Source organism: Diabrotica virgifera, chromosome 6, assembly GCF_917563875.1.
Source record: "Diabrotica virgifera virgifera chromosome 6, PGI_DIABVI_V3a".
Lineage (NCBI taxonomy): Eukaryota > Metazoa > Arthropoda > Insecta > Coleoptera > Chrysomelidae > Diabrotica > Diabrotica virgifera.
In genome coordinates, this window is record NC_065448.1 from 2,903,988 (window position 1) to 2,930,748 (window position 26,761).

General features: G+C 35.1%; 1 protein-coding gene across 2 annotated transcripts in view; it reads right to left on the minus strand.

Annotated features, from left to right (window-relative positions):
• Positions 1-26,761, minus strand: part of LOC114326314 (serine/threonine-protein kinase 10) — a 99,597-nt gene that overhangs the window by 44,230 nt on the left and 28,606 nt on the right. For both annotated transcript variants that reach the window (XR_007698853.1, XM_050654205.1), the window contains exons 4-7: positions 19,287-19,430; positions 6,799-6,877; positions 2,316-2,470; positions 1,039-1,800 (exon numbers count right to left, since the gene is read on the minus strand). Coding sequence is in view for 1 of the 2 variants with exons in the window: in XM_050654205.1 (XP_050510162.1) it covers positions 1,039-1,800; positions 2,316-2,470; positions 6,799-6,877; positions 19,287-19,430 (1,140 nt within the window). In the remaining variant the exon portion in view is untranslated. The remainder of the gene's footprint in view (positions 1-1,038; positions 1,801-2,315; positions 2,471-6,798; positions 6,878-19,286; positions 19,431-26,761) is intronic.

Genomic DNA, 26,761 nt, shown 5'->3' on the forward strand with positions numbered 1-26,761 from the left:
AAACAGTTGTAACGAGTTTTCCCCGAAAAGTGTTTTGGTTATTTCACGTTGAAATATTCGATTTGGAATTTGACGAAGAAGAACCTACTTTTCTTTAGCTACAACTTTGCTTCTACTTGGTCTATAGACTTCACACGTACACCATTTTTTTCACTTTTTTATTAGCTGTATTTTTGCTAAGAATATTTTTTTTCGATAAGATACTTACTTTTTGAGTTATTTGCCAAAAACCGACTAAAATCATATTTTTTATGTTAAAAATGGACATATTCACTCGCAAATAACTCGAAAATTATTGACTTGGGAAAAAACTCTATAGAACAAAAGTTGCTTAGAATTAGGCATTTTATCCAATTCCGGACTTATTTTGAATGTACATTTTTCACCCCCGACAAGGGGTATTCCCCTCAATTTTTGTAAAATGGAGGGGATGTAGAATTGTAAACTTTTTCCTATATAATAATAGACAATTTCAACTACCTATTCCCAAATTTTCATCCTTCCTTTATTTTTTTTGGGGGTCGAGATTGTTCTTTGATCGGGCTATAGAAGCATGCTAGTAATAATTGAGGGGTGAACTAGGAAACTAAAGGACTGAGACTGTGGAACATCAAGTCCTGATGACTCCAAAAAAATAAGTCGAATGCTCGAAGTAGCTAAAATTACAGAGATTCGACTCTGTTTGGAGGGTTAAAGCATAGATCGAGCAACAAAAATTTGCACACTGTCAGAAAAATGATAACGCAAAGGAACAATGCGAACCGAGGACCTTGTTCGGACTAGAAAGATACTTGTGATGTGAATTACAATAATGGATGGAACTCCAAAAGGAACTAATAATGATGACTCCAAAAAGGAAGTCGAAATCTTCTTGTTATATCCAAAATTGTAGCTACTTAACCAGGCTTTGAGGGTTACAAAATCGTTCAAGCTAGAACAGTTTGCAGACTATTACAAAAATGTTAACCAAAGTTTATTTATAAAGCCTACAGTTTTTAAATTGTCGTCAAACCTTGATAGTAATAATAATTTTCCTACCTGACTAATATTTGAAGCTAAACTATTCGACGTATCTGGCAAATTGGAGTTAATAGTGATTGTGGAGGTATTTTTGTTTCTTTCGGACTGCGGAGTGGACACCATGATAAGGTTTAAGCTATCGTCGGGTGTAGTAGCATTGGAGCTAGTAACGGTAACAATATCTCCCATCTTGTCCGAAGGCACATCTTCTACTTTAGTATCATTATCTAACGAAGCAGATTGTTCTATTTTTTCCTTGGAAAACCGTTTACTTATATGATTTTCTAAAGCTTTTTTGATTTCAGCGACGTTAACTGTAGATTCTTTTTTGTCTTCTTCTACATTCACGACTGTATCTTCTTTTGGTTTGGTTGTGTCAATTTCATCGACTTTTTCCTTCTCTACAGACCGTTGTTTCTCAAAGATTTTACTAGGAGCAGGTTCCTCAGAGGTGGATGGCTGCGGTATAGGACTATCGCTAGGTTTGACCTCTTCTTGAACACGTGGTGGGGGGAAGTCTTGGACACGAGGCGGACTAGCATCGGGCGGTGTATCAGGCGGCGTGATGGGAGACGATGGCGGTGTTGGAAGAGTTGGAAATGCGACTGGAATTGGAGGTGGGGGCGGTGCTGGTGATTTTTCTTTCTCTTTTTCGGGAAGAGGTGAGCTTTTATCCGATGAGGTTGAGCTGGTGGACTGTTGAGTTTGAAGCGGTGGAGGTGGTGGAGCTTTACCCTTGTCGCGCGATGGTTTTCTTTGGTTGTCTTCTTTTTTGTCAACCTATAAAAAAATATTCATTAGCAAAAACACAACAAATGCTCATAAGTGTACAAGGACATTCCTGCTAGTGATCGGTTCCTCTTGTACATTTTGTGTCGAATGTATTTGACAAATTGCCGGTCTAATATGTAAACTGCGTAATTCCATTTATCCAAATTTTACAGGAGACACAAAAAAACTATATTTCTAAATACTAATGCGAATACTATGTATCTCCAATTACTTACCACCAATATTTCTTGAAAATATCACTTTCTAAACAGTGATTGGTCAGTCGTGTGGCATGACAAACTAAGGAGTTACGTATTTTTCGTACTAAATTTGGCGGCAAGGGAGATATGGTGTATACGAAGAGATCGCTATTTGCTAATCTGGAAAAAATATGCATTTGCGATCTTTTTTAAACGATAAGTAGAAATTTTTTGAAGCAGACGGCAGTAATAACTCATTTTCAGAGAATTATGGAGTTACGCAGTTTATAGATTAGGACGACGAAATGTAGAAAATGTACTCACTTGTTTTTTCTCATTTTGTGTTGCTGCCACAACAGCTGGAGTAGCTGCTTTAGGCCGATCTTCTTCCGCAGTTGTTGGTTTCTTTGCTTCCTTTTCTTTCTGGGTAGCTGTTTCAGGTTGTGCTGGTATTGGAGATGGTTGGACGGGTTCAGGAACTGAAAAATATATTTAAAACGTTACAACAGGTTAATAATTCTAGTCTTCAGGAACTATTATCGGTATCTTAGAGCAGAAATATTCATTGAGGCTGCTTCGTGAAAACGTGGTGATTATAGTGATTCAATAACTGACTACACACATTTTACATAGATTCCTTCACATTTTCTACACAACAGACAAAACGCTTTATAAGGTAACATGTAGAGATGGCTTACAAAAGCAATACCTAGTCCTAGTAGATAAAAAATACATACACACAAAAATACAACCCATTCTGAATGGAAATATCTAATGGCAGGGGAGCCCAAGCGGGGATTTTTGCAGTTACTCGAGCGCGTCATATTATTACACGAGGAGAAACCTTGTGCCCTGAAAATGTACCACTACCATATATGGGCCATTCCACGAATATACGTCTGTTACAGACCATCGCGACAACGAATATTTTAGTGTGCAACATAAAAAGCACGAAACTAAATTGCAAATTACATTCTTGTTTATTGGAATAATTTTTAGAGCCATTTACTTTCGTACTTATGTTGCATACTAAAATATTCGTTGTCGCGATGGTCTGGAACAGACTTATATTCGTGGAATGACCCATATTGGCTCTTAATGCAGGGGAGTTCGTTAAGGGGGAGCCGAAAAAAAAATATATCCTTAGAAAAACTCGAAATCATCAGATTAAGATAAGGTAAGTTAAGTACATGCAAAAGAGTGTATATTTCAAAAATCTGACGATTTGAGCTGGGCATAAGGAAATGGGCGAGTCCCAAAGTTTCACAAGAAAAAAGCGAATATTTCGCGAAATGAATAACAGATCGAAAAGCTAAAAAATATGTACTCAATATTTTTCAAAAATCTATCAATTTGATACCAAACACGACTTCCCACGGAGAGGGGTGGGGTAGATTTAATATTTTAAATACGAATCCCGCGATATTTCGCGAAATGAACATCAGATCGAAAAACTGAAAAATACACGTATTCAATATTTTTGAAAAATCTATCGAATGGCGCCAAACACGATCCCCACGGAGGTGGAGTGGGGGCTACTTTAAAATCTTAAATAGCTACTTTATGGCAGATTTGAATTCCTTACGTAAAAATAAGTAACTTTTATTCGAGACATTTTTTCGAATTATGGATAGATGGCGCTATAATCTAAAGAAACGATTGTTGGAAACGGAAAATTAAATTAAAAATGGAAAGTCCCTACTAAAACGGAAAACTTTACTTAACTTTTTTTGGTTTTAGGACCTACTCTTCACAACACAATGGGTCCCCATAACGCTCGAGTGACTGCACATTTAGCATAGTTTGCTCCCCTACCATAAGTTTATTCGTATTCACAGAATACACAATCACAGTTGTTAGCAATTTGAAACAAACTCTGTAAGTCAAAGCTAGTGCAAGTATTGATGTGCTTCACATATAGATTTTCCTCTTCCTCTTTATAAGCAATTCTGCTTGTTCATTGGTGGATTGGTATTTAATACCTCTATGGAAGGTTGTCACTCCATCTTTTGCGCCGTCAGCAGTTACTTCTTCTGCCGATTAGTGATTTATCTCTTGCTATTTTCGCTGGTCTCTCCCATTTGGCTTGGTCTTCACTCCTCATACGGTCTCAGCATATTTTCTACAATTCTTCTCAGTACTCTCATTTCTGCCGTTTCTACACTCACCGGCACAAAAAACGGGCACCCTAAAAAATGGGCCATTTTTAATGACTTGTATTTCCTAAACCTGATATCCGATTTAAGTAATTTTTTTAATATGTTATAGCCTTATTCTTTAACAATATCGCTGTAATAATATTGTTGCTAGACAGGTACATTGTCATTGTATACAGGGTGTACGAATCAAACTGTGTTTTTTCTCAAACTTTGGAACACCCTGTGGAATGTTCCAGCTTTTATAAAATACTGAAATTAAAACCCAACTATAGCCCCAGGTTTTCTTAACATTCTGTTTTTTGATTCATTCGCTTATGTTGGATAATAAAAAAAGTTAGACACTTTAACAACTACCCCTGTTTTTCGTCAGTACAGGGTGTTTTTAAATAAGTACGGCAAACTTTAAGGGGTAATTCTGCATGATAAAATAATGACAGTTTGCTTTATAAACGTATGCCCCGCAAATGCTTCGTTTCCGAGATAGGGGGTGTTGAAATTGTTCATACAAACTGACGATTTATTTATTACTCTAAAACGGTTTGTGATATGCAAATGAAATTTGGTAGATTTTAAGAGGTAGTTATTGCGCATTTTTTGGCATACAATTAAGAATTTTATATTCACTATTGTCGTGCATACGGGTATAAACATTTTAGATATATCCCGTATGCACGCCAATGGTGAATATAAAATTCTTAATTGTATTCCAAAATATGCGCAATAACTACCTTTTAAAATCTACCAAATTTCATTTGCATATCACAAAGCGTTTTGCAATAAATAAATCGTCAGTTTATAAGAACAATTTCAACACCCCCTATATCGGAAACGAAGCATTTGCGGGCATACGCTTATAAAGCAAATTATCATTACAAATTGAAGAGTCTCGGATGCAGAATCCACCAATTTAATAAAAATTAAAATGGTAGATAATAATCTAGATAGTAGATTGTGGAACTGTTTTTCGATTCAGAGGTGTGCACGCTAACAAAAGCTACTGAAGACGCCTGAAATGGTAGAAACAGCCTGTCTAGCTGGTGTGCAACCCTCTGAATCAAAAACAAGCAAAACCATCATTTATTATTATATTAATTTATTATCAAATTATCAGTATTTGATCATGCGGAATTACCCCTTAAAGTTTGCCGTACTTATTTAAAAACACCCTGTGTTGACGAAAAACAGGGATAGTTGTTAAAGTGCCTAACTTTTTTATTATCCAACATAAGCGAATAAATAAAAAACAGAATGTTAAGAAAACCTGAGGCTATAGTTGGGTTTTAATTTCAGTATTTTATAAAAGCTAGAACATTCCACAGGGTGTTCCAAAGTTTGAGAAAAAAAAACACAGTTTGATTCGTACACCCTGTATACAATGACAATGTACCTGTCTAGCAACAATATTATTACAGCGATATTGTTAAAAAATAAGGCTGTAACATATTAAAAAAATTACTTAAATCGGATACCAGGTTTAGGAAATACAAGTCATTAAAAATCGCCCATTTTTTAGGGTGCCCGTTCTTTGTGCCGGTGAGTGTACATTTTAAACGTTATTTTTTTGTATTTAGATTTAGTGCAATTCCGTTATCTGTGATGGCAACAACGAAGTGATTCAGAACAATAATTGTCAGTCTGAACACAGGTTTACATTGGGGAAAAAAGTGTACCAGTTTTATATGACGCGAAGTGTACATGTACGCAAAACCGCTAGATAGGTATTTCAGTTTGGCGGTACCAAAAATAATAAAAAGTGTTTGGTGGTACACGACTCAAAAAGATTGAGAACCGTTACTCTAGAGATTTCTTGTAAACATAGACGTACCACTACAAATAGTATCGACAAATAGTGCCACGAATTGTAATGATACTATATATTATAATTTTGAAAACAAAGAGGAAATTTAATTTCTGATGTGATAGGGAAGTGTTATACTGAATTTAAAAGAGGCCTACAAGGTGCCCTTGTGAAGGAGTGCTCTTTACCTGCTATGATGCCTGGTGTAGAAGCCTGTTACAGTAGACCAAAAATATTGTACGCAACGACGAACCAAACTCCAATCACAAATGTTGAATTCTACAGAAAATATCCAGTTTTTTAATGCCAAAAACATCGATTTTGAAATTTGACGGCACACTCTTGGAACCAATTTTTTTTGTTCCCTAGTATCAAATATTAACAAAAAAATTGTGCCGCCATCCAGAACGAGGGTAATCATGTTTTTTTTGCGAATTTTTAAAAAGTATAAGCGAAATAATAGTGATTTTGGATTGTAAAAATAACACGTCTTAAAATCACTGTAGAAATTGTTCAAAAGCATATGCAAACCTTTTCAAAAAAACAAAAATGAAGTGCTTTTTGTATCTTTTTATTTTTCTAATAACGCTTTTGTTTTTCTCTTCATTCTCAATCTACAGATTGAGTTTTAAGTATTATAATTAGCCGTTTTGAGTGCACTGCTGAACATAGGCCTCCCGTAAATAATTCCATTGCATCCGATAACCCTGTATATGTATTTGTTGCTTTTTGAAGTTTTATTTTTTGAAAAGATTTGTAGGTGCTTTTGAACAGATTCGATAGTTGTCAAAGGAAAATCACAACACGTTAAATGTTGCATGATGGTTAACGTAATAAAATGAAAATTTACCTTTATTATCAACTTCGTTGCTTTTTACAGATGTAGAATCATCTTCGATATCCAGAGGTACTTGAGACGTTCGGTTGTCCTAAAAAAATACAAACATAAGTTACAAAAAACATAAAAATAACAACAAACAGTAGGATGATGGTGAAAACTTACCAATATACAATAAATAACATATAAAATCTTTCCCACAACGTATAAACTAACGAAAATGATAATGTTAAATAAGATGTAGGGTAAAATTTCGTATTTATTCAAAAATTCTAATAGTTCGTTTAACATTTTGTAAATGTATGATCAAAACTGTATTAATAGTTCGGTTTCAAACGTGATAAGACTTCGATTACCTTTTATGATATCAATGTCATTATTAAAATGTAAAAAATTAATCGGTCTCATTAATTATTTGCCTTTGTGTTTCGTTGAAGGTAAAAGCAATGACTGCTTTAGCTCTAGTCATACTAATATAGCTTAGCACTACTAAATACAAGCCTATATCGAGCGCCCATCTACTCCGATTTAAAATGGGGGAGAATGTTCAGATTTTGGATATGTACAATTTGAATGAATGTTGTTAATTATATACGGTGATAAACTGTACCAAGTTTGCCCAATCGACCCTCCGAAAGCCGTAAAATGTCATGTTTTTTCAACTAATTTATTACCATCCTAATAATTTTTCACCCCTAAACCACCCTTAATGGGACGTTCAAGCTAGCAGAATTAAAATGTTTCACTCATTTTTCACTAATTGGTCACAACCTAATAACTTTCACCCTCAAACCCATCCCTAATAAGGATACATATTTTTGAAATACCACAGGGTTCTGCTAATAATTTTTCACCTCTCCACTACCCTTGTAGAGTCAATAATTCTATTAGGTTTAATTATTTTACGTGAAAATTATCGTTTTCTTACAGTCTCGCTGTACCCTACTTGCATAATATGAAAAAAGTTTTGGTAAGTTTTTATTAAACTTCGACCACCCTTATAATTTTCCGCCTCTAAACCAATCTTATTTGGTAACGTTGCCCCTAGCTTAATATTATAGGCCTAAAAGACACATGGCTTGATTTACCATTTTTTCCTGTTTGCTGTTTTAATTTTCCGATTTGAGATTTTAAGTGCTTCTAGGTTTTTTTCAACAACTTTCATCCACCTGGTTTTCGGTCTACCTTTATTCTTCTTTCCTCCTATTTCTCCCGTTAGTACTCTTTTGGGTAGTCTCGTGTTTGGCATCCTTTGTATATGTCCCAACCATCTCAGTCTTTGTGATTTTGTGATCTTATCACTGTCATACTATTGTTACCTTAGCTCTTCTAGATATGTTTTTACTTCTTGATAACTTATTTAGAGCAAAGATTTGAGATTTTAAGTGCTTCTAGGTTTTTTTCAACAACTTTCATCCACCTGGTTTTCGGTCTACCTTTATTCTTCTTTCCTCCTATTTCTCCCGTTAGTACTCTTTTGGGTAGTCTCGTGTTTGGCATCCTTTGTATATGTCCCAACCATCTCAGTCTTTGTGATTTTGTGATCTTATCACTGTCATACTATTGTTACCTTAGCTCTTCTAGATATGTTTTTACTTCTTGATAACTTATTTAGAGCAAAGATTACTAGCCATAATTCTCGCTTGGATTTCTTCCTTCATATGTGATCTTATGGTGAATGTCGCTCCTAGATACGGAATTTCTCTTTCTGTTAGTTGCATTTTTTGTTGCTTTCTTTTAGCTGCTTTATACTTTTTTCTGTTGGTTGGTATTTCTTTCTTTGAATGAATGTAGACTAATGTAGAGAAATTTAAAAAAAATTTTCAGACAAAACAACTATAGATAGTCCAGAAAGCCACTGCGCATCCGCTAGGGAAAATATTCTAATTCGGATTTTTTGCACAATCTTGCTCAAAAAGGACTCCTTTTAACAAATTTGCATGTTGCCAGGACCAAAAGGTGGTCAAAAATTTTTTAAACGTTTTTTTTTGTTTTTTTCCTAAAATTATTTTTTTGCATGGAAAAAAGTTTTTTTAGGTTTTTTGGATCATTCCAAACAGAAAAGGTCTTTAGTGACTTTTCTCTAAAAATGATAGTTTTTGACATATAAGCGAATAAAAATTGAAAAATTGCGAAATCGGCCATTTTTAGTCCTCAAAAACTATGTGAAAAACTGAAAATTTGAATGTTGCCAAGGTAGGTAGATATTCTTTAAATATCGATTGATGAAATCCCTAAGAGTTTTTTGCAATACAATATTCAAAACTTCTTTGTTTTTTAATTGCTAATCAAGCGTGCGCGACACTATTTTCCACCGACAGTATGGTGCAAATGAAAGGAATAAATTCGTTATTTCGTAAACCGGCGACTTGAAGAAAAAATCCCGAAACTGGTCGATTTTTATTTTTAAGTTATGATATTGTGGCATATATGATATACTAGTGACGTCATCCATCTGGACGTGATGACGTAATCGATGATTTTTTTAAATGAGAATAGGGGTCGTGTGCTAGCTCATTTGAAAAGTTCTTCAATTCTCTATTCAGTAATATAAACATTTACATAATTATTTATACAGGGTGTCCAAAAAAATTTTATTAAATTAAATTATTTGACAAAAAAAGAAGTAGAAGGACACCCTGTATAAATAATTATGTAAATGTTTACATTACTGAATAGAGAATTGAAGAACCTTTCAAATGAGCTACCACACGATCCCTATTCTCATTTAAAAAAATCATCGATTACGTCATCACGCCCAGACGGATGACGTCACTAGTATACCATATATGCCACAATATCATAACTTAAAAATAAAAATCGACCTGTTTCGGGATTTTTCCTCAAAGTCGTCGGTTTACGAAATAACGAATTTATTCCTTTCATTTGCACCATACTGTCGGTGGAAAATAGTGTCGAGCACGCTTGATTAGCAATTTAAAAAATAGGAGTTTTGAATATTGTATTGCAAAAAACTCTTCGGGATTTCATCAATCGATGTTTAAAGAATATCTACCTACCTTGGCAACATTCAAATTTTCAGTTTTTCACATAGTTTGTGAGGGTTAAAAATGGCCGATTTCGCAATTTTTCAATTTTTAATCGCTTATATGTCAAAAACTATCATTTTTAGAGAAAAGTCACTAAAGACCTTTTCTGTTTGGAATGATCCAAAAAACCTAAAAAAACTTTTTCCATGCAAAAAAAAAACAATTTTAGGAAAAAACGAAAAAAAAACGTTTAAAAAATTTTTGACCACCTTTTGGTCCTGGCAACATGCAAATTTGTTAAAAGGAGTCCTTTTTGAGTAAGATTGTGCAAAAAATCTGAATTAGAATATTTTTCCTAGCGGATGCGCAGTGGCTTCCTGGACTAAGAAACATTTAACATTTATAAATGGTAGAGAAAATTATAAATATAAATTAAAAAATCATGCCAGGGAACAATAAGTATCCTGTCGACGTCTTACAAAAAGAAAATAACATGAAAATTAGGTAAAAATAAAAATAATCAACGAAAAAGAAAAATAATTTTTTTTGTCATAGTAAAAATTTGATATTTTCCAATATTGATATAGTAAAATAACAGTTTCTCACCTCGGCATTAATAGCAGGCAAAGGGGGACCCGGAGAGCCGCATGCATAAGAAAAACAAGCAATGATAACATCAACTATTACCGCCAAAAAGAAGTTATTGGAAAGTTTTCTTTGTGCCCTTTAATATGGTTTATAATATTGTTCTGAAGCTATTTGCTTGTGGCATCTTAATCCAATTTACTAGTTTTATTGGCACATTTCGTATAGCGCAAAGGACAAAAAACGATACTATCAAATCGTTTTCGTTTATGACGACCAAAGTAGAGGGCGCGTTTGTACGCTAACCGCTTGAAGTGGGAAATAAGCAGGAGACCCTTTCCGTGTGTGAATTTGGATCAGCCCGATTGTCTGACGAAGCTGAGATGCTGAAATAACGTTACTCTACTGATACAGATTCAAATCCGGAAGGTTTGATAAATAGTGCTCCTGCTCCATATATTGACTTTTTAAATCATCAAAGCGATAGCAAATATTTCGCTGAAATCTGTAAACTTTTACAAACTTCGTATAGCGCAGACAGAAAACGATATTATCAAATCGTTTTCGTTTATTGCCAACAAAGTAGATGGTACCTTTGTACGCTAACCAATTGAAGTGGGAAATAAGCAGAAAACTAAGAATGATGATGCTATTATATGCTGAACAGGGTCGGAGCCAGTTCACTTGATTTGTACATACATGTTTTCTTTATTTTTACGTTAGAGTCGTCGTTCAGAGGGCTATACAGGGTGTTTCATTAATAATTGTCCATATAGTAACTGGAGAAACGTTAGCACAAAATACAAAGATTTAACCTAAAACACTTAAATAAAATGTGGTTTCTTACTGAGTTACAGGGTGTTTTATCTAAAAATTTAAAAATTATTTTTGCTCAGCATTTTAAACCTATTCGACGTATCCCTTTCATACTTGGCAGAAAGTGCGACTACTATACACCCTACTAAATTATGACAAAAAACGTTTCTAGCTACTTCCAGAGGCGTACGACAGGGGATAGTGAATGGTTGACCCCTCTCAAATTCTACGCCACTGGAGGAATTACTATTTTAGTGCCATTTTTGGATTCTCCAATACTTTCTACGAAAATAATATACTCTTTATTAGTAACGATAAAGTCATTAGATTTCGAGATATTTGAAGTTAAATATGAAACGGCACAGTTATTTTGATTAATTTATGATTATGATTTATATGATTAAAATTTAAAAATTATTTGTACCCAGCACTTTAAAACTATTCGGCGTATCCCTATAATACTTGGCAGAAAGTGTAGGCACTGTACACCCTACTAAATTAAGATAAATAAACGATTCTAGCTACTACCAGATGCGTACGACAGGGGATAGTGGCCGGTTGACCCTTCCCAAATTCTACGCCACTAACGAAATTGCTATTTTCGTGTAATTTTTTGATTTTACAATATTTTTTATGTAAATAATATACTCTTCAGTCGTAACGATAAAATGATTAGTTTTCGAGATATTTGAAATTAAAAATGAAGCGACACAACACATTAATCAAAATAACCGTGTCGTTTCATTTTTAACTTCAAAGATCTCGAAAACTAATGACTTTATCGTTACGAATAAACAGTATATTATTTTCATAGAACATATTGGAGAATCTAAAAATTGAACTAAAATAGCAATTCCGCCAGTGGCGTAGAATTTGGAAAGGGTCAACGATTCACTTTCCCCCGTCGTACGCCTCTGGTTATAGCCAGAAACATTTGTTTAACATAATTTAGTAGTTTGTACAGTACCTATACTTCCTGCCAAATATGAAAAGGATACGTCGAATAGTTTTAAAATGCTGAGCAAAAATAGTTTTTAAATTTTTAGATAAAACACCCTGTAACTCAGTAAGGAACCACATTTTCTTTAAGTGTTTTATGTTAAATCTTCGTATTCTGTGCTAAGGTTTCTCCAGTTACTATATGGACAATTATTAATGAAAAACCCTGTATAAATATGTACTTGACATATATATGTATTGTAGGCAGGTGATCAACCAGTGCAACACCAGTAATTATCAGCTTGTTTTCAAAAAACCTCCTTTAATATTTGCCTGGTGCATAAATTTCGCCTAAATCCCAACTGTTCAGCAATTAGTTTTGAATCCACCCTCTTCCACATACTGTGTAAGATCATCCCTTGATATAGTTTAAATAATTGGCGCAATAGATGGTGATAGAGATTATCGGCAATTGATGGTATTTCAGCATCTTTATCCGGTTTAAGTACAGCTGTTTTATAAAATACTGTAATATTTAAACTACGTTATTAATACAACATTAAAATAATAATTTCTTTTGACTTTCCAAACTAACTTCTTTTTGAAAGCACATATAAACTTCAAGACGGGTATATACACGACTACCAGCATCTAAGATTACTTAGAAACGACTTTTCTATGGTACAACACTTACCAATTCTCTGATAAAGTTCTTTGTGTTTTCGATGTTTCCTACCGCGCTAAGCATGAAAGTATTTACAAAAACGTTAAGAGTACAGTAAAAGCATTACAAATGTAGTCGTATGTCTTAGTTTATTTCATTTGCTAGCACAAAAACAATAGTAAATAAAGCAAAAAATAGACAACGAATGCGGCAGGAAGAGTAATATCTGCACTAGCCGTTGATCATCATCATCATTTGGCTCTACAACTCAATGTGAGTCTTGGCCGCGTTTACTATTTCCCTCCATTGTTGTCGGTCCTGAGCAGCTATTTCCCATTGCTGTACTCCCATTTTGCGTAGATCACTGGCTACTGCGTCCTTCCATCTCTTTCTTGGGCGACCAACTGACCTTTTTCCATCGGGCCTTTCCCAGAATGTGGCGTTCAGAAGTCTTTCGTCACTTGATCTTAGCATGTGACCCGCCCATCGTATTCTGTTTGCTTTAATGTAGCGTACTATGTTTTCATCTCCATATACTGTCTGGAGTTCATCATTGTGTCTTCTTCTCCATTCTCCTGTTGTCTCGTCTCTGCAAGGCCCATAGATAGTCCGCAGTATCTTTCTTTCAAGTACCAGTAATTTTGTCGTTTCCCGCTGATTCAGAGTCCATGTTTCGCTTCCATATGTTATTGTGGGACGAATTATTGTCTTATATATTCTTATTTTTGCTGGTCTTGAGAGTATTTTTGATTTAAGTAGGGTCATTAATGAGTAATATGGCCTGTTTCCTGCAATGATCCTGGCTGCTACGTCCTTTTCATATTTATTTTCAGATGTTATAATCGCTCCCAGGTACTTAAATTCTTTGACGACTTCAAAGTTGTATTCATTAATTGTTACGTTTTGTCTAACCCTTGGTCTTGGGTTCTGTGTAACCACCATGTACTTGGTCTTGTCCTCGTTCACCTTAAGACCAACTTCCTTGGCTCCGTTCTCGAATAGGATGAAAACTTCTTTTGCATCTCTGGTGGATTGTGCAATTGTGTCCACGTCATCCGCAAAGGCTAATAGTATTTTTGATCCTTGGGCTGCAAATCCGTTTGTCAGTTGTGGCTGAGCTTTCCTTACTGCATGTTCCAGTGCGAAGTTAAACAGCAGGGGGGCGAGAGGATCTCCTTGTCTAAGCCCGGTGTCAATGAGGAATTCCTCCGACGTGGTGCTGCCAATTCTGATTCGTGCGGAAGCGTTCTCCGTGCTAACCTGTGCTAATCGTACCAGCTTTCCAGGTACTCCCATTTCCACCATAGTCTGCCATAATGCCTCTCTGCTAACAGAATCATAAGCTTGTTTAAAGTCCACGAAGATTTGGTGTACGTCGCGGTTAAATTCCCAGTTTTTTTCCAACACCTGGCGTAGGACGAAGATCTGGTCTATGGTCGACCTTCCCGGTCTGAATCCGCTTTGGTAGTCGCCTATTATTTCCTCTGCATATGGAGTTAGTCTTCTAAACAGTGTTATGGATATAATTTTGTATGTTGTGTTAATCAACGATATTCCTCTATAGTTCCGACATATTTGTTTGTCTCCCTTCTTGTGAATAGGTATTATATGGCTTTCATGCCAGTGTTTCGGTATTTCTTCTCTTTCCCAGACTTCTCTTATAAGATGATATATCTCAAGATGTAGTTTATCTCCCCCTTTTTTTAGTAGTTCCGCCTGTATGCCGTCTGGGCCTGGAGCTTTATGGTTTTTTAGGGACGAAATTGCGGACTTTACTTCAGCTATTGTGGGCCCTGGTATTTCAGGTTCAGCTAACTGGTACTGTCTTTGTTGCCCTGTCGTTGTGGGGTTTTCTGTATTTAAGAGTTGCTCAAAATACTTTCTCCATTGGCGGCTTATCTCTTCGTCGTCTGTGAGCAATTGTCCTGCATCATCTTTTATAAATCTTGGGCTGTTGATCGTGTTGCCCGTCATTGTTTTTAGGTCCCTATAAAACTGTCTAGACTGACCGGTTCTATGTTCCTCCTCGAGTTGCTGTATTCGTGCTTCTAGGTACTGTTTCTTTTTTCTTCTCAAAAGTCTTCTCGTTTGAGTCCTTACTCTGTTGTAGTCTTCCCTGTTCTCTTCTGCAGGTCGTGTTAGTAACTCCAGCCTCTTGATTGCTTTATGCTGCAAGCTTTGTTCGCACTCTTGGTCAAACCACTGGTTTTTCTTCTTGTTACTCCTTTCTTTCCCTATAGTTTCCGCTGCGGCGCTTTCTATGACGTTTGTTATATTTTGCCATTTCTGGTCTATGGTCAATTCTGGTGTTGATGTTTCTTCTTCTTCCAGCGTCTGCAATTTATTTTGGATCAGTGACTGATATTGGCGTTCATTATCAGGTAGATTGAGCCTTGAAATGTCCCATCTGTTTCCTTGTTGGCGTTGCTTTGGATATCTTGTGTTTAGCCTTGTTCTCATTTTTATTCTGACCAGGAAGTGGTCAGAGTCACTTTCTGCTCCCCTCAAACTGTGTGCGCCGATGATATTGCTAGAGTGTCTTCCGTCGATAAGCACGTGGTCTATCTGATTTCGTGTGATTCCGTCATTTGACACCCAGGTTACTTTATGTATATCTTTCCTTTGGAACTGTGTAGTTTTTACTACCATATTGTTGGCTACAGCGAACTCTGCCAGTCTTGATCCGTTGATGACATCATTATTTCAGTTGGCGATATTGTATTAAGTGTCATCTGTCATCATTGTCACGAGATATGTCATCATTCTTTGAAAAGTAAATTAGAAATCAGTGTATAACATAACACTGTTTGTGCGACTATGAATCGTTAAAAGCCAAAGTGAAATTTTAGAAACCTTATTTGAAATAATTGTTTGATAATGGATGGCAGTCATTCAGAAATCATCAATGAACTCCCTGATTGTAGAGAAAAATGTAATATTTAGGAGCATATATAGGTTCTATTCAATGTTAAGTAGTTAAGGAAGATTAATAACACATCTTTACTTGACGACGTCTACATTTATTCTGATTTATTAATCGAATTAACACGGTATTCAAATCACTCTATAGCTTACAAAAAACTTTTTTATAAGGAGGTTTTGCTTAGATGTGACTATTGATAAGACAGTACTATTTTTGCACGCAGAGTCAAAGGAACAGTCAAGGTAGTGGATGAAAGACAACAAACATCTACAAAAGAAGGCCAGAGCATCACCAGATTGGCCGGAAACTTGATAACGCCTTTTTTGGAATAAGAAACATACTGAAGTTACCATAGGCTAATGAAGGACAAGAACTTATCCAAAAATTCAAACCTGGAAATATACAGAGTTGCAATCAGACCAGTAGTTTATATGCAGCTGAAAAAAATGTGCCTCGCACATAAAGATGAAGAAAGATTAAAAATAATCGAAAGGAAAATCCTCAGAAGAATTATGGTCCCCATAAGAATGGAAAACGAAGAACTGAGAAGACGAAAGAACCTTTGAAATAAGAGACATAACGAAAGAAGAAGATTTAGACAGATTTATTAAAGGGCCGAGACACAGAGAGAAGGGAAAACAACCTACTGAAGCAGTTGACCAGATGGAAACCAGAAACTTATAGGAGAAAACCTAGAGAGAGATTGGAGGATCAGGTCTTGAGAGATATCAAAATCCTGAAAGTCAGAAACTAGAGGGCACTAGGCACAGATCGAAATGAGTGCAATAAAGTTGTAACAAAAGTCAAGTCACACAAAAAATTTTGACAATACGCTCAGAAGAATTATGGTCCCCATAAGAATGGAAAACGAAGAACTGAGAAGACGAAAGAACCTTTGAAATAAGAGACATAACGAAAGAAGAAGATTTAGACAGATTTATTAAAGGGCCGAGACACAGAGAGAAGGGAAAACAACCTACTGAAGCAGTTGACCACATGGAAACCAGAAACTTATAGGAGAAAACCTAGAGAGAGATTGGAGGCTCAGGTCTTGAGAGATATCAAAATCCTGAAAGTCAGAAACTAGAGGGAACTAGGCACAGATCGAAATGAGTGCAATAAAGTTGTAACAAAAGTCAATACACAAAAAATTTTGACAATACGACAATACACAAGAAGAATGCGAAGTGATTCACAAGGGAATCAAAGAGCTCTAAATAAGAGGGGCAAACATTCCATCTGAAATGAAAGACCTTGATGATGATGAAATTTTACCACGATTTATTTATCGATGGCTTAGTGTGAAAACCTCGTATCTCATTTTTTTTTCGAAAATGACATTTTGGTGGTTTTAGTTTGAAAACCTTGTATCTCACGATTTACAACTGTTACAAAAAATCCAAATACACCAGACTATTTTCTACAGCCGAAAAAAGAAACCACGTATATCAATTGCTCTCTTGATTTACTGTGAATACCACGTATATTTATAACCATGAATTTGGTACTTAATTTGGAGTGTTTGTTTAAAAAATTCGACTTGGAGAAATGTTTTTTGTGAACAACAAAAGGTAGTCCGGTATATAGAAACATTTTATGAACCTTAAGTCAAAAGATTTGTACTGTATCAACCTAGTATTTGGAGGTGTGCAACAAGCTATGAAAAATGAAAACCTCGTAAATAATCATAAACACAACCTTATTTTAGATGAAAAACACGTATATCAAGATATACGAGTTTATCATAGTTACCTTGGGCAAATGCTCTATGTATTCCAAGGATATTTACGTGTTTTTCATAGTTAATATTTTTATTTTCAATTTAATAGCAACATGTAACACTTTCAGCTCTGGGCCAAGATCAGATATTTGTCTCAATGTGCTCAAATTAAAATACGTAACAGTAGTTTTTGTTTTTAGATTATATTATGCAGAAAATCAGTTTTTTGCCTCTCCTGTAAAATTGTAATTTAATGAGATACGAGGTTTTCACACTAAGCCATCGTTATGATGTCACTGAATCCATGACGTGGCACGGTAATTACTTTAATACTACTATACATTAAAACTTAGACCAGTACGAGCTGTTTATAAACAAATTGAGTAATCAGGCAGACAATGGTGGTTTTTTGAACTGCAAATTCAATAATATCATAACAGTTACAGGATGTGCATATTACACAATAATGTACCAGTGTCCGATTGAAAAGATTGAAAGGAAAATGATTATTTCCAATTGTATTCATTGGAAATATGCAATGGTTTTGAATGTAAGGAAATACGTCCGTAGTTTCGAAGAAGGAAGTGGTTTCTGTAGATTGTGCTAACTATAAATGTCCCTCATTGACGCAAAACAAAACAAATCAACTAAAATGAGTAAGACATTAGATTGATAACAATTCACTGAAAGTTTTAAAGATGATGAGACTATTACACAGATATATTTTAAGATAAACATTTTGGAAATAGAAAAATAGTTTTAAACAGACTGCAAGTAGCATAAACTGAAAACGATTGTCTGAGTGGACAGTAAAAAAGCATCCATACTCAATAATCAAATTAATAGATCTTTTCCACCAAGATAGGTTAATGTTTAGTGATAGATAGTGATTTGCACAAGTCGATTTTTGATTACATATCTTTTTTCAGTCCAGGTGGCAGTCAGTTTTCCAATTTTAATAATTCAGTAATAATTTTAGTTATAACTTTATACGAGATAATACGAAATAAAAATGAAAACTGTACCGAAATTGCGCAAACAGTGAGTAAAAGATGATATGACATAAACGAACGGAGGAACTAACATTTGACCTGAGGACGTCTATATCTAGAGTTTTCTTCGAGTTTGCTCAAAACCAAATACATACTAACCTAAGCCTATATTATATCAAAAGCTCATTGTTTATTAATGAGGTTATCAGTAATTTTTTGGACATGAAAGGACAGAAAATAGGGCGAAGATAGAACGAGCTAGAGCAGCATTTAACAATATGATGAAACTCCTCATAAGCAAGAATTTGTCTCTAAAATTTTTCTCTAAGGATTATTTGTCCCCTAAAACTACGTCCAGTTAAATGGTACATTTTCCCGATCTTACTATATGGTGTGGAGGCCTGGACGCTGACAGAAACGCTCATGAAAAAACTACAAGCATTCGAAAGGTGGGTGTATACCGACGTATTCTTTGTATATCGTTGACCGAAGATGTCATCAACATAGAGGTACTCCACGGTTACACAAATTAAACAAAGAAAACTTGAATATCTAGGCCACATATTGAAACACAATCAGTACCGTGTACTGCAATATTGATTGTCCAGGGGAAAATAGAGAGTAAGCGAGGGCCAGGCAGGAGAAAACACTCGTGGCTCCAAAATCTGAGGAAATGGTTCTGGCTCATGTTGGTTGAACTATTCAGAAGTGCCGTAAGTAAGATCAGAATTGTCATGCTAATAGCCAACGTTCGCACCGCACAGGGCACTTATAAAAGAAAGATGAGCTTTTCCTAGATATTGAACAAGCCTTCAAAGCGCAATATAGCAAATGGGTAGTTTATATAAACAAATATCAGCGTAGGACTTACCTCTGGATCGTCATCAGTAAGATCTTCTTCCACGACTTCCGCTTTGTACTCTAATAATAAATCACGGACGGGTTTTGAGTCTAATGTACAATTAATGAAGGGATGCTTCAGCAGTTCTTCACAACCTGGCCTTTTCTGTGGATCCTGAAACAAATCAAAATACAATTTTTAAACTAAATTAAATTTTCAGTATAAGTGTAAAGATTGCACCCCGATTTTAAAATGGAAAGACTGTACCGCGTATACTTAATGCCGATCAGATTACAAACACATTCGCAAGGAACTTTAACCCTTTCGGCCCCATCGGGATACATATTATGTCCCACTAAAGTTTAACGATATTTACTGGCTCAAATACGTTCCGATTTAAACGTAGTTTTGCTTTAGTGATATTATTAGTGCAAAAGCAAGAAAATAAAACTGAATTGAAAACACTGGGTAACTTTAGGAGTCAGTTACAGATTTATTTTCACAAGTTCTCAACGTTTTCATGCGATTATATTCGCTTTTTACCATTTTCATCGAGATTTTTGAACAGTACGTGAATATTTTTCAGCATTTATATTAGTGATACACCATATTCTGAATATGGTATAGTATTCTGATAGAAATATTCCTGATTTTCTAGAAATAACCCTAGTGGGACAATAATGTCCCAGTGGTATTTTTAAGCGAGACATATTTAACCCATTGTGTTTTTTGCAGTATGTTAAAACGAGGATTTTCTTAAAAGGAACTTCAATTCTTAGCCGATAAACTTTCAGATATTGAACGTGAACTGGATCGTTTTGAGACTGATGACGACAGCGACAAAAACTATGAGACGGAGACAACAACACTTGGACCTTTTTTCATAGGCTACCACTGGGATATATATGTCCCAGTTAACAATACCAATGGGACACATGTCCCATCTGTCAATGTCAAATCCAAGAAAAAAATCTTATGAAAACCTGTTTGCGTAACCTAATTACATACAAAAAAGCTCAGAAATTATGATTTCAACTCCGTTATTAGGAAAAAAAAGTGGGACTGAAAGGGTTAAGAGCGTTTGGCGCGTTTTAGGGAAACTGTAGAGAAAGCTCGTGAGGTCGGTATTTTGGGAGGAGGGGAAAATCTTACTTATTTATTATACTGGAAAACACGTGTTTTGCCTCGTGTATTATTTCCATTATTTCTTGTGTATTTTGATGAGTAGTATTGTTTTCACCCGATTTTGAAAATATGTGAAAACTTTGAATTATCCACTTGTCAAATGAAAGATTATAATCCAAGGATGGTACTAAAGTTGATAAATTTGACCTAGGCTGTCTGTCCGTCTGTCCTTCCGACAGCGAATATAACTCCTCCGTCATTATACCAGGTAGAATGACAAATAAGGTGTCAAATGAAAGCTTATAATCCAAGGATGGTACCAAAGGTGAGAAATTTGACCTAAGATGTCTGTCCATCTGACCGCAAATATAACACCTCCGTCACTATAACAGGTAGAATGACAAATGAAGTGTCGAATGAAAGCTTATAATCCAAGGATAAATGTGAGAAATTTGACCTTCCATTTTTAAGAATGTGACCAGAAGTACTGTTTTAAAGTCATCGGAATAGTACAGGTGATATATTATTCGACGCGCCTTCGCAATACGAGAACAAATATATACTTTCGGTTTCATGACTGTCTGTCGGTCCGCGAATACAACTCCACTGTTATTAATACAGATCGAATGACAAATGAGGTGTCGAATGAAAGCTTATAACCCAAGGATGGTATTGAAGATGAGAAATTTGACATCGGAATTCCGATTTTAAAGTTGCAACCGTAAATACTGTTTTAAAGTCACCGAAATAGTATAAGCGATATATCATTCGACGTGCCTTAGCAAGATGACAAAAAATGTAAAATTTTGGTTTTTATATCATTTCCGGCTAAAAAGTACTAACCCAGAAGTGCCATTATAGTCGCAGAGATAGTACATATAACACAACAATCGAAACGTATTGAAAAGTTGAGTTTGAATCTTTAATTCCGGTTTTGAAATAATTTCTGTTTAAATAATGATGACCCAAAGTTAAGTAATAATGATTCAAAATTATCTAGTAAAATCGTATATCAATCGACGCAAAGTTACACGAAGATTTCAAATATCGACTTCCAGTTCTACTTTCGATTACTTTGGGTGAAAACCTAGGACTTACGAAGTCCAATTACTTGTTCAGATATGCAATAGTCTTATCACATAAGGTTTTCTTTAAAATTCTACTTTATTCTTTTACGTATTTTTTGAAATTTCAATATATTTAAAATAAAGTGGTTTCGTTTGCAAAATCTTATTTATGCGATTTGAGTTTCTTATTAATGACTGCTAATAAAACGAAAGTGAGAAATCGCTTAAAACTCGAAAATGACATCATTGTTTGTCTATGGAATAAAGAATAAAGAGCCCAGATTTTAAAAATCTGCTTTCAGAAAAACAGACACATACGTTTCATTAATATGTATTTATTTACTTTGTAATATATTTTTATGTAAAGTGTTTAATTATTATTTGTTTTGCGAGGTATTCAAGTTTATGTTTCTGTTTCTTTAATAAACAACAATATTATGTTAATAATCGGTTATATTTTTATTTAACTTGTTTTTATTTAAGCTATGAAATAAACATCTTGGAAAAAAAAGTTACTTTTTTGGAATAATTTCAAGACCCTCCTCAACTCTTTAACGTGATCCGTCACGACCGACATTTTGGGAACCAGCGCCATAACAGAAAGATATTTAGGACCGCATGAGGAAGAAGCGAAAAACGAAAATGGAAATCAAATTATGGAGAATATGGACTATGTGAAATCTATAAAGGATAATGAAGAGGTATTTCTATCCATCCTTGGATATAGGCCTCCTCTTCCTTCTTCCATGCCTCTCTATCTTGGGCAATTTGCATCCATTTTGACCCAGTGTGTTTCTTCAGGTCATCTGACCATCGCATCTGTGGCCTTCCCCTTTTTCGTTTGTGGTTCCATGGTCTCCAATGTATTACCATCTTAGTCCATCTTTCATCCTTCTGCCGTAGGGTGTGTCCGGCAAACTTCCATTTAAGCTTTGCTACTTGGGTAGAGACGTCTTTCACTTTTGTTTTGTTACGGATCCATTCGTTTCTTTTCCTGTCTGATAATTTAATGTTCAGCATTTGTCTTTCCATGGCTCTTTCTGTCTTTGCTATTTTTTCCATATTCTCTTTTGTAAACGTCCATGTCTGAGAGCCATATATTAAAACAGGGAGTATACATTGATTGAAGACTTTTGTTTTTAGGTATTGCGGGTATTTTCTGTTCTTTAGAATATAAGACAGTTTTCCGAATGATGCCCAGGCCAATCTTATTCTTCTCTTTATTTCTTCGGTCTGATTTTCTTTATTTAATCTAGTGATTTGTCCTAGATATATATATTCTTTTACTTGTTCTATTCTTGTTTGTGCCACTGTAATTACTAGTTCTTCTTGTTGATTGGTCATGGTTTTTGTTTTACTGTAATTCATCTTCAGTCCTATCTTTGTCGATTCTCTATCTAGTTCTTTCATCATTCTTTGTAATTCTTCACTTCTTTCTGCTATTAATACAATATCATCAGCATATTGTAAGTGATTCAGATATTGCCCGTTTATGTTTATACCCAAACCATCCCAGTGCAGTTGTTTGAACACATCTTCTAGCGCTTGGTTGAATCGCTTGGGCGAGATGGTATCTCCTTGTCTTACTCCTCGGTTTATTTTAATAGGCTCCGTTTGTTTCATTAACTTGATAGTTGTTGTTGCCTTATCATATATATTTGTAATTAAGTCGGTATATCTGTAGTCTATTCTGCTGTTTTGTAGGGAATTCTTTACTGCCCAGTGTTCCACACTATCAAATGCTTTTTCGAAGTCAATAAATGCCATGTATAGCGGGATATGATATTCGTTAGCTTTTTCGATTAATATCTTCATCGTTAAAAGGTGGTCACTTGTACTGAAGCTTTTTCTAAATCCGGCTTGTTCTCTTGCCTGGTATCCATCTAATTTAGTTGTTAATCTGTTTGTTAATATCTTGGTTAATAGTTTGTGCATCACATTTAGTAAAGTTATGGGTCTGTAATTCTTTAGATCCTTTTTATCTCCTTTCTTAAATAGTAACAATGTTACTGCTTCGTTCCAAGTGTTGGGTATTTGTTTTGTCATTAATATTTTATTCATAAGTGTGTACAAAACTTCTCTAGTTGTTTTCCCACCATTTTTTAGCATTTCTACAGTTATCCCGTCTTTTCCTGGCGATTTATTATTCTTCATCTCCTTGAATGCTCTTTTTATCTCATTCTTACTGATTTCTGGTTGTAAGTCGGAATTGACTTTTTTTTTAGAGGTATTTACGCGGACCAATCTACCGCATGAAATGGTCCTATACTCTACTAAAGTCTGACCGGTCTATATATTATATGGATTACGTAAATCAAATGATTTCATCATAAAGAACTCTAATTTCGGATGGTTAGTGTCAGTGTGACTAAGGCCGTCCGTACATGGGCAGATCGAAGACACGTCTCGAAGTTCGCGAATCTTGCTCGTCTTGTACGAACCCTGCGGCACAAACGATTGCTCTCCGCACACTAGTCGATTCAGTTTGCTCACATATTCCAACCAGGAAGAACGCGTTTTTTTATATATGTATCAACCAAAAAGACTATTTCGATCTGTGAAAAAGTAAGGTATGTTACATTTTTAGTATAATTTGTATACAATGAGCATTATACAATCGAGGGTATTCTTCCACTTCTCCAACGATTTTGATAATAAACACCTAGAAACAGAAGTTCAATGTGTTCAGAATTTTATATTACAAACAATATAATTACACAAAGCTACTAGTGCTACAATCAACGAACATAACATTCACCGATCTTTAAAAAAACTAAAATTTAATTTAACGCAAAAATCAACAAAAAACGAAGGAAACAAATAAAATAAACTTTCCTCCCTGACTGAAAACGTGCACCTCACTCGAACTTTCTCCTGCGCTACCAATCGCAAGGGACGAGAGTCGTACAAAACGAGGAGATTTGCAATCCTAAACGCCCCGTCTACGGAGCTCAATGCAAAATGAAGGAACGTCGACCCATGTGCGGACGGCCTAATACTTTTAAATGTACGATCTACCAGGATCTAATCCAATAAAAGCCTGATCAACACGTCAAGCGGAAACGCAGTTTGTCCGGGAGGATAATTACCAACTGACAACCTGACAAACTGAAAAACATGACTTGTCAAACTTGAGGTGTGTTAGGTTTGTTTTTGTACGTAGATAGATTTCATAAGACAACTTTACGCAAAAGTTAAGCAATTCTCCGAAATTGACTTATTTGTTATGTAAGCTATACAACATACTAAAATATCATTTCAACCTACTGAATCTTAATCAATCAAAGTTTGTTATTGAAAGGATACGGTTGGTTTATTGCTAATTTATTCTACAAATTGATGAATCAAATATTCTTACTCGAAACTTTTACTACTCCATCGCTATTACTGTAATTTTAAGCTAATATTTATTGAGCAAATTAATTTAAAGCTTTATGTTGCTGTATGTACAGGGTGTTTGGTAAAGAATGGGCCATAGCTTAACCTTAGATTCCTGAGGTTAAAATAGGTCGATTTAAGCTAACTTACCTTAGTACGAAAGTTGATAATAACCGAAATACAGGGTGTCAAAGTTAAACTTTTATTTTATTTATTCTTGAATATTTGCTAACAGGCATGGGACAACAACACGAAATTTGGTAAGTGGTGCTGGTATGTACACCCTACTAAATTATGTTAAACAAACGTTTCTGCCTACTACCAGAGGCGTACGACGGGGGAACGTGAATGGTTGACCCTTCCCAAATTCTACGCCACTGGTGGAATTTCTATTTTAATGCAATTTTTTGATTCTTCAATACTTCCTATGTAAATAACATACTCTTCATTCGTAACGATAAAGCCATTAGTTTTCGAGATATTTGAAGCTAAAAACGAAGGAGCATAATACATTAATCAAAATTATGAGTGTGCCTTTTCATTTTTAACTTCAAATATCTCGAAACCTAATAACTTTATCGTTACGAATGAAGAGTATATTATTTGCATAAAAAGTATTGTAAAATAAAAAAATTATACTAAAATAGTAATTTCGTCAGTGGCGTAGAATTTGGGAAGGGTCAACCATTCACTTTCCCCTGTCGTACGCCTCTGGTATTAACCAGAAACGATAATTTAACATAATGTAGTAAGGCGTACAGTACCTACACTTTCTGCCAAGTACCATAAGGTTATGTCAAATAGTTTTATAGTACCGGGCCAACATAGTTATTAAAATTTTAAATAAAGAATAAATTATTAAAAAACAGAATACTTTAAAATAATTTGACACATCCATGTCATACTTGGCAGAAAGTGTAGGCACTGTACACCCTACTAAATGATGTTAAATAATCGTTTCTGGCTACTACCAGAGGCGTACGACAGGGGAAAGTGAATGGTTGACCCTTCCCAAATTCTACGCCACTGATGAAGCTGCTATTTTAGCATAATTTTTAGATTCTCCAATACTCTCTATGCAAATAATATACTCTTCATTCGTAACGATAAAGTCATTAGTTTTCGAGATATTTGAAGTTAAAAATGAAATGGCACACTTATTTTGATTAATGTATTATCCTCCTTCGTTTTTAGCTTCAAATATTTCGAAAACTAATGGCTTTATCGTTACGAATGAAGAGCATGTTATTTCCAAAGAAAGTGTTGGAAAATCAAAAAATTACACTAAAATAGTATTTCCGCCAGTGGCGTAGAATTTGGGAAGGGTCAACCATTTACGTTCCCCCGTCGTACGCCTCTGGTAGTAGCCAGAAACGTTTTTAACATAATTTTGTAGGGTGCACAGTACCAGCAGCACTTACCAAATTTCGTGTTATTGTTCCATGCCTGTCAGGAAATATTCATAAATAAATAAAATAAAGTTTAACTTTGACACTTAGTTATTATCAACTTTTGTACTAAGGTAAGTTAGCTTAAATCGACTTATTTTAACCTCAGGAATCTAAGGTTAAGCTATGGCCCATTCTTTACCAAACACCCTGTATGTTTACTTGGTTTACATGCAAAGAGTTTATTATTTTAAAAATTTAATTTTTAATTCTTTTGACAGTTTTTGATCCTAAAATTTTGGCTGCGAATCTAAAAAATATAATACCGATGAAGAACGAAAGGAAGCTAGGAATGCTTTAAGAAGGAAAGTTCGAGCTGAGCAAAATGGAAAACAACGAGCTCAGGAAGCGGAATCTAAGCGGGGACATCGCGAAGAAGTGAGTTCTGAAGCTAGATTTAGTAGGCAGCAACGAGTGTCCGGCGTCACAGAGGACACGGAGATCATTGGAAGATGACGCTGAAAGGTAAGGTAATTAGACCGAGATT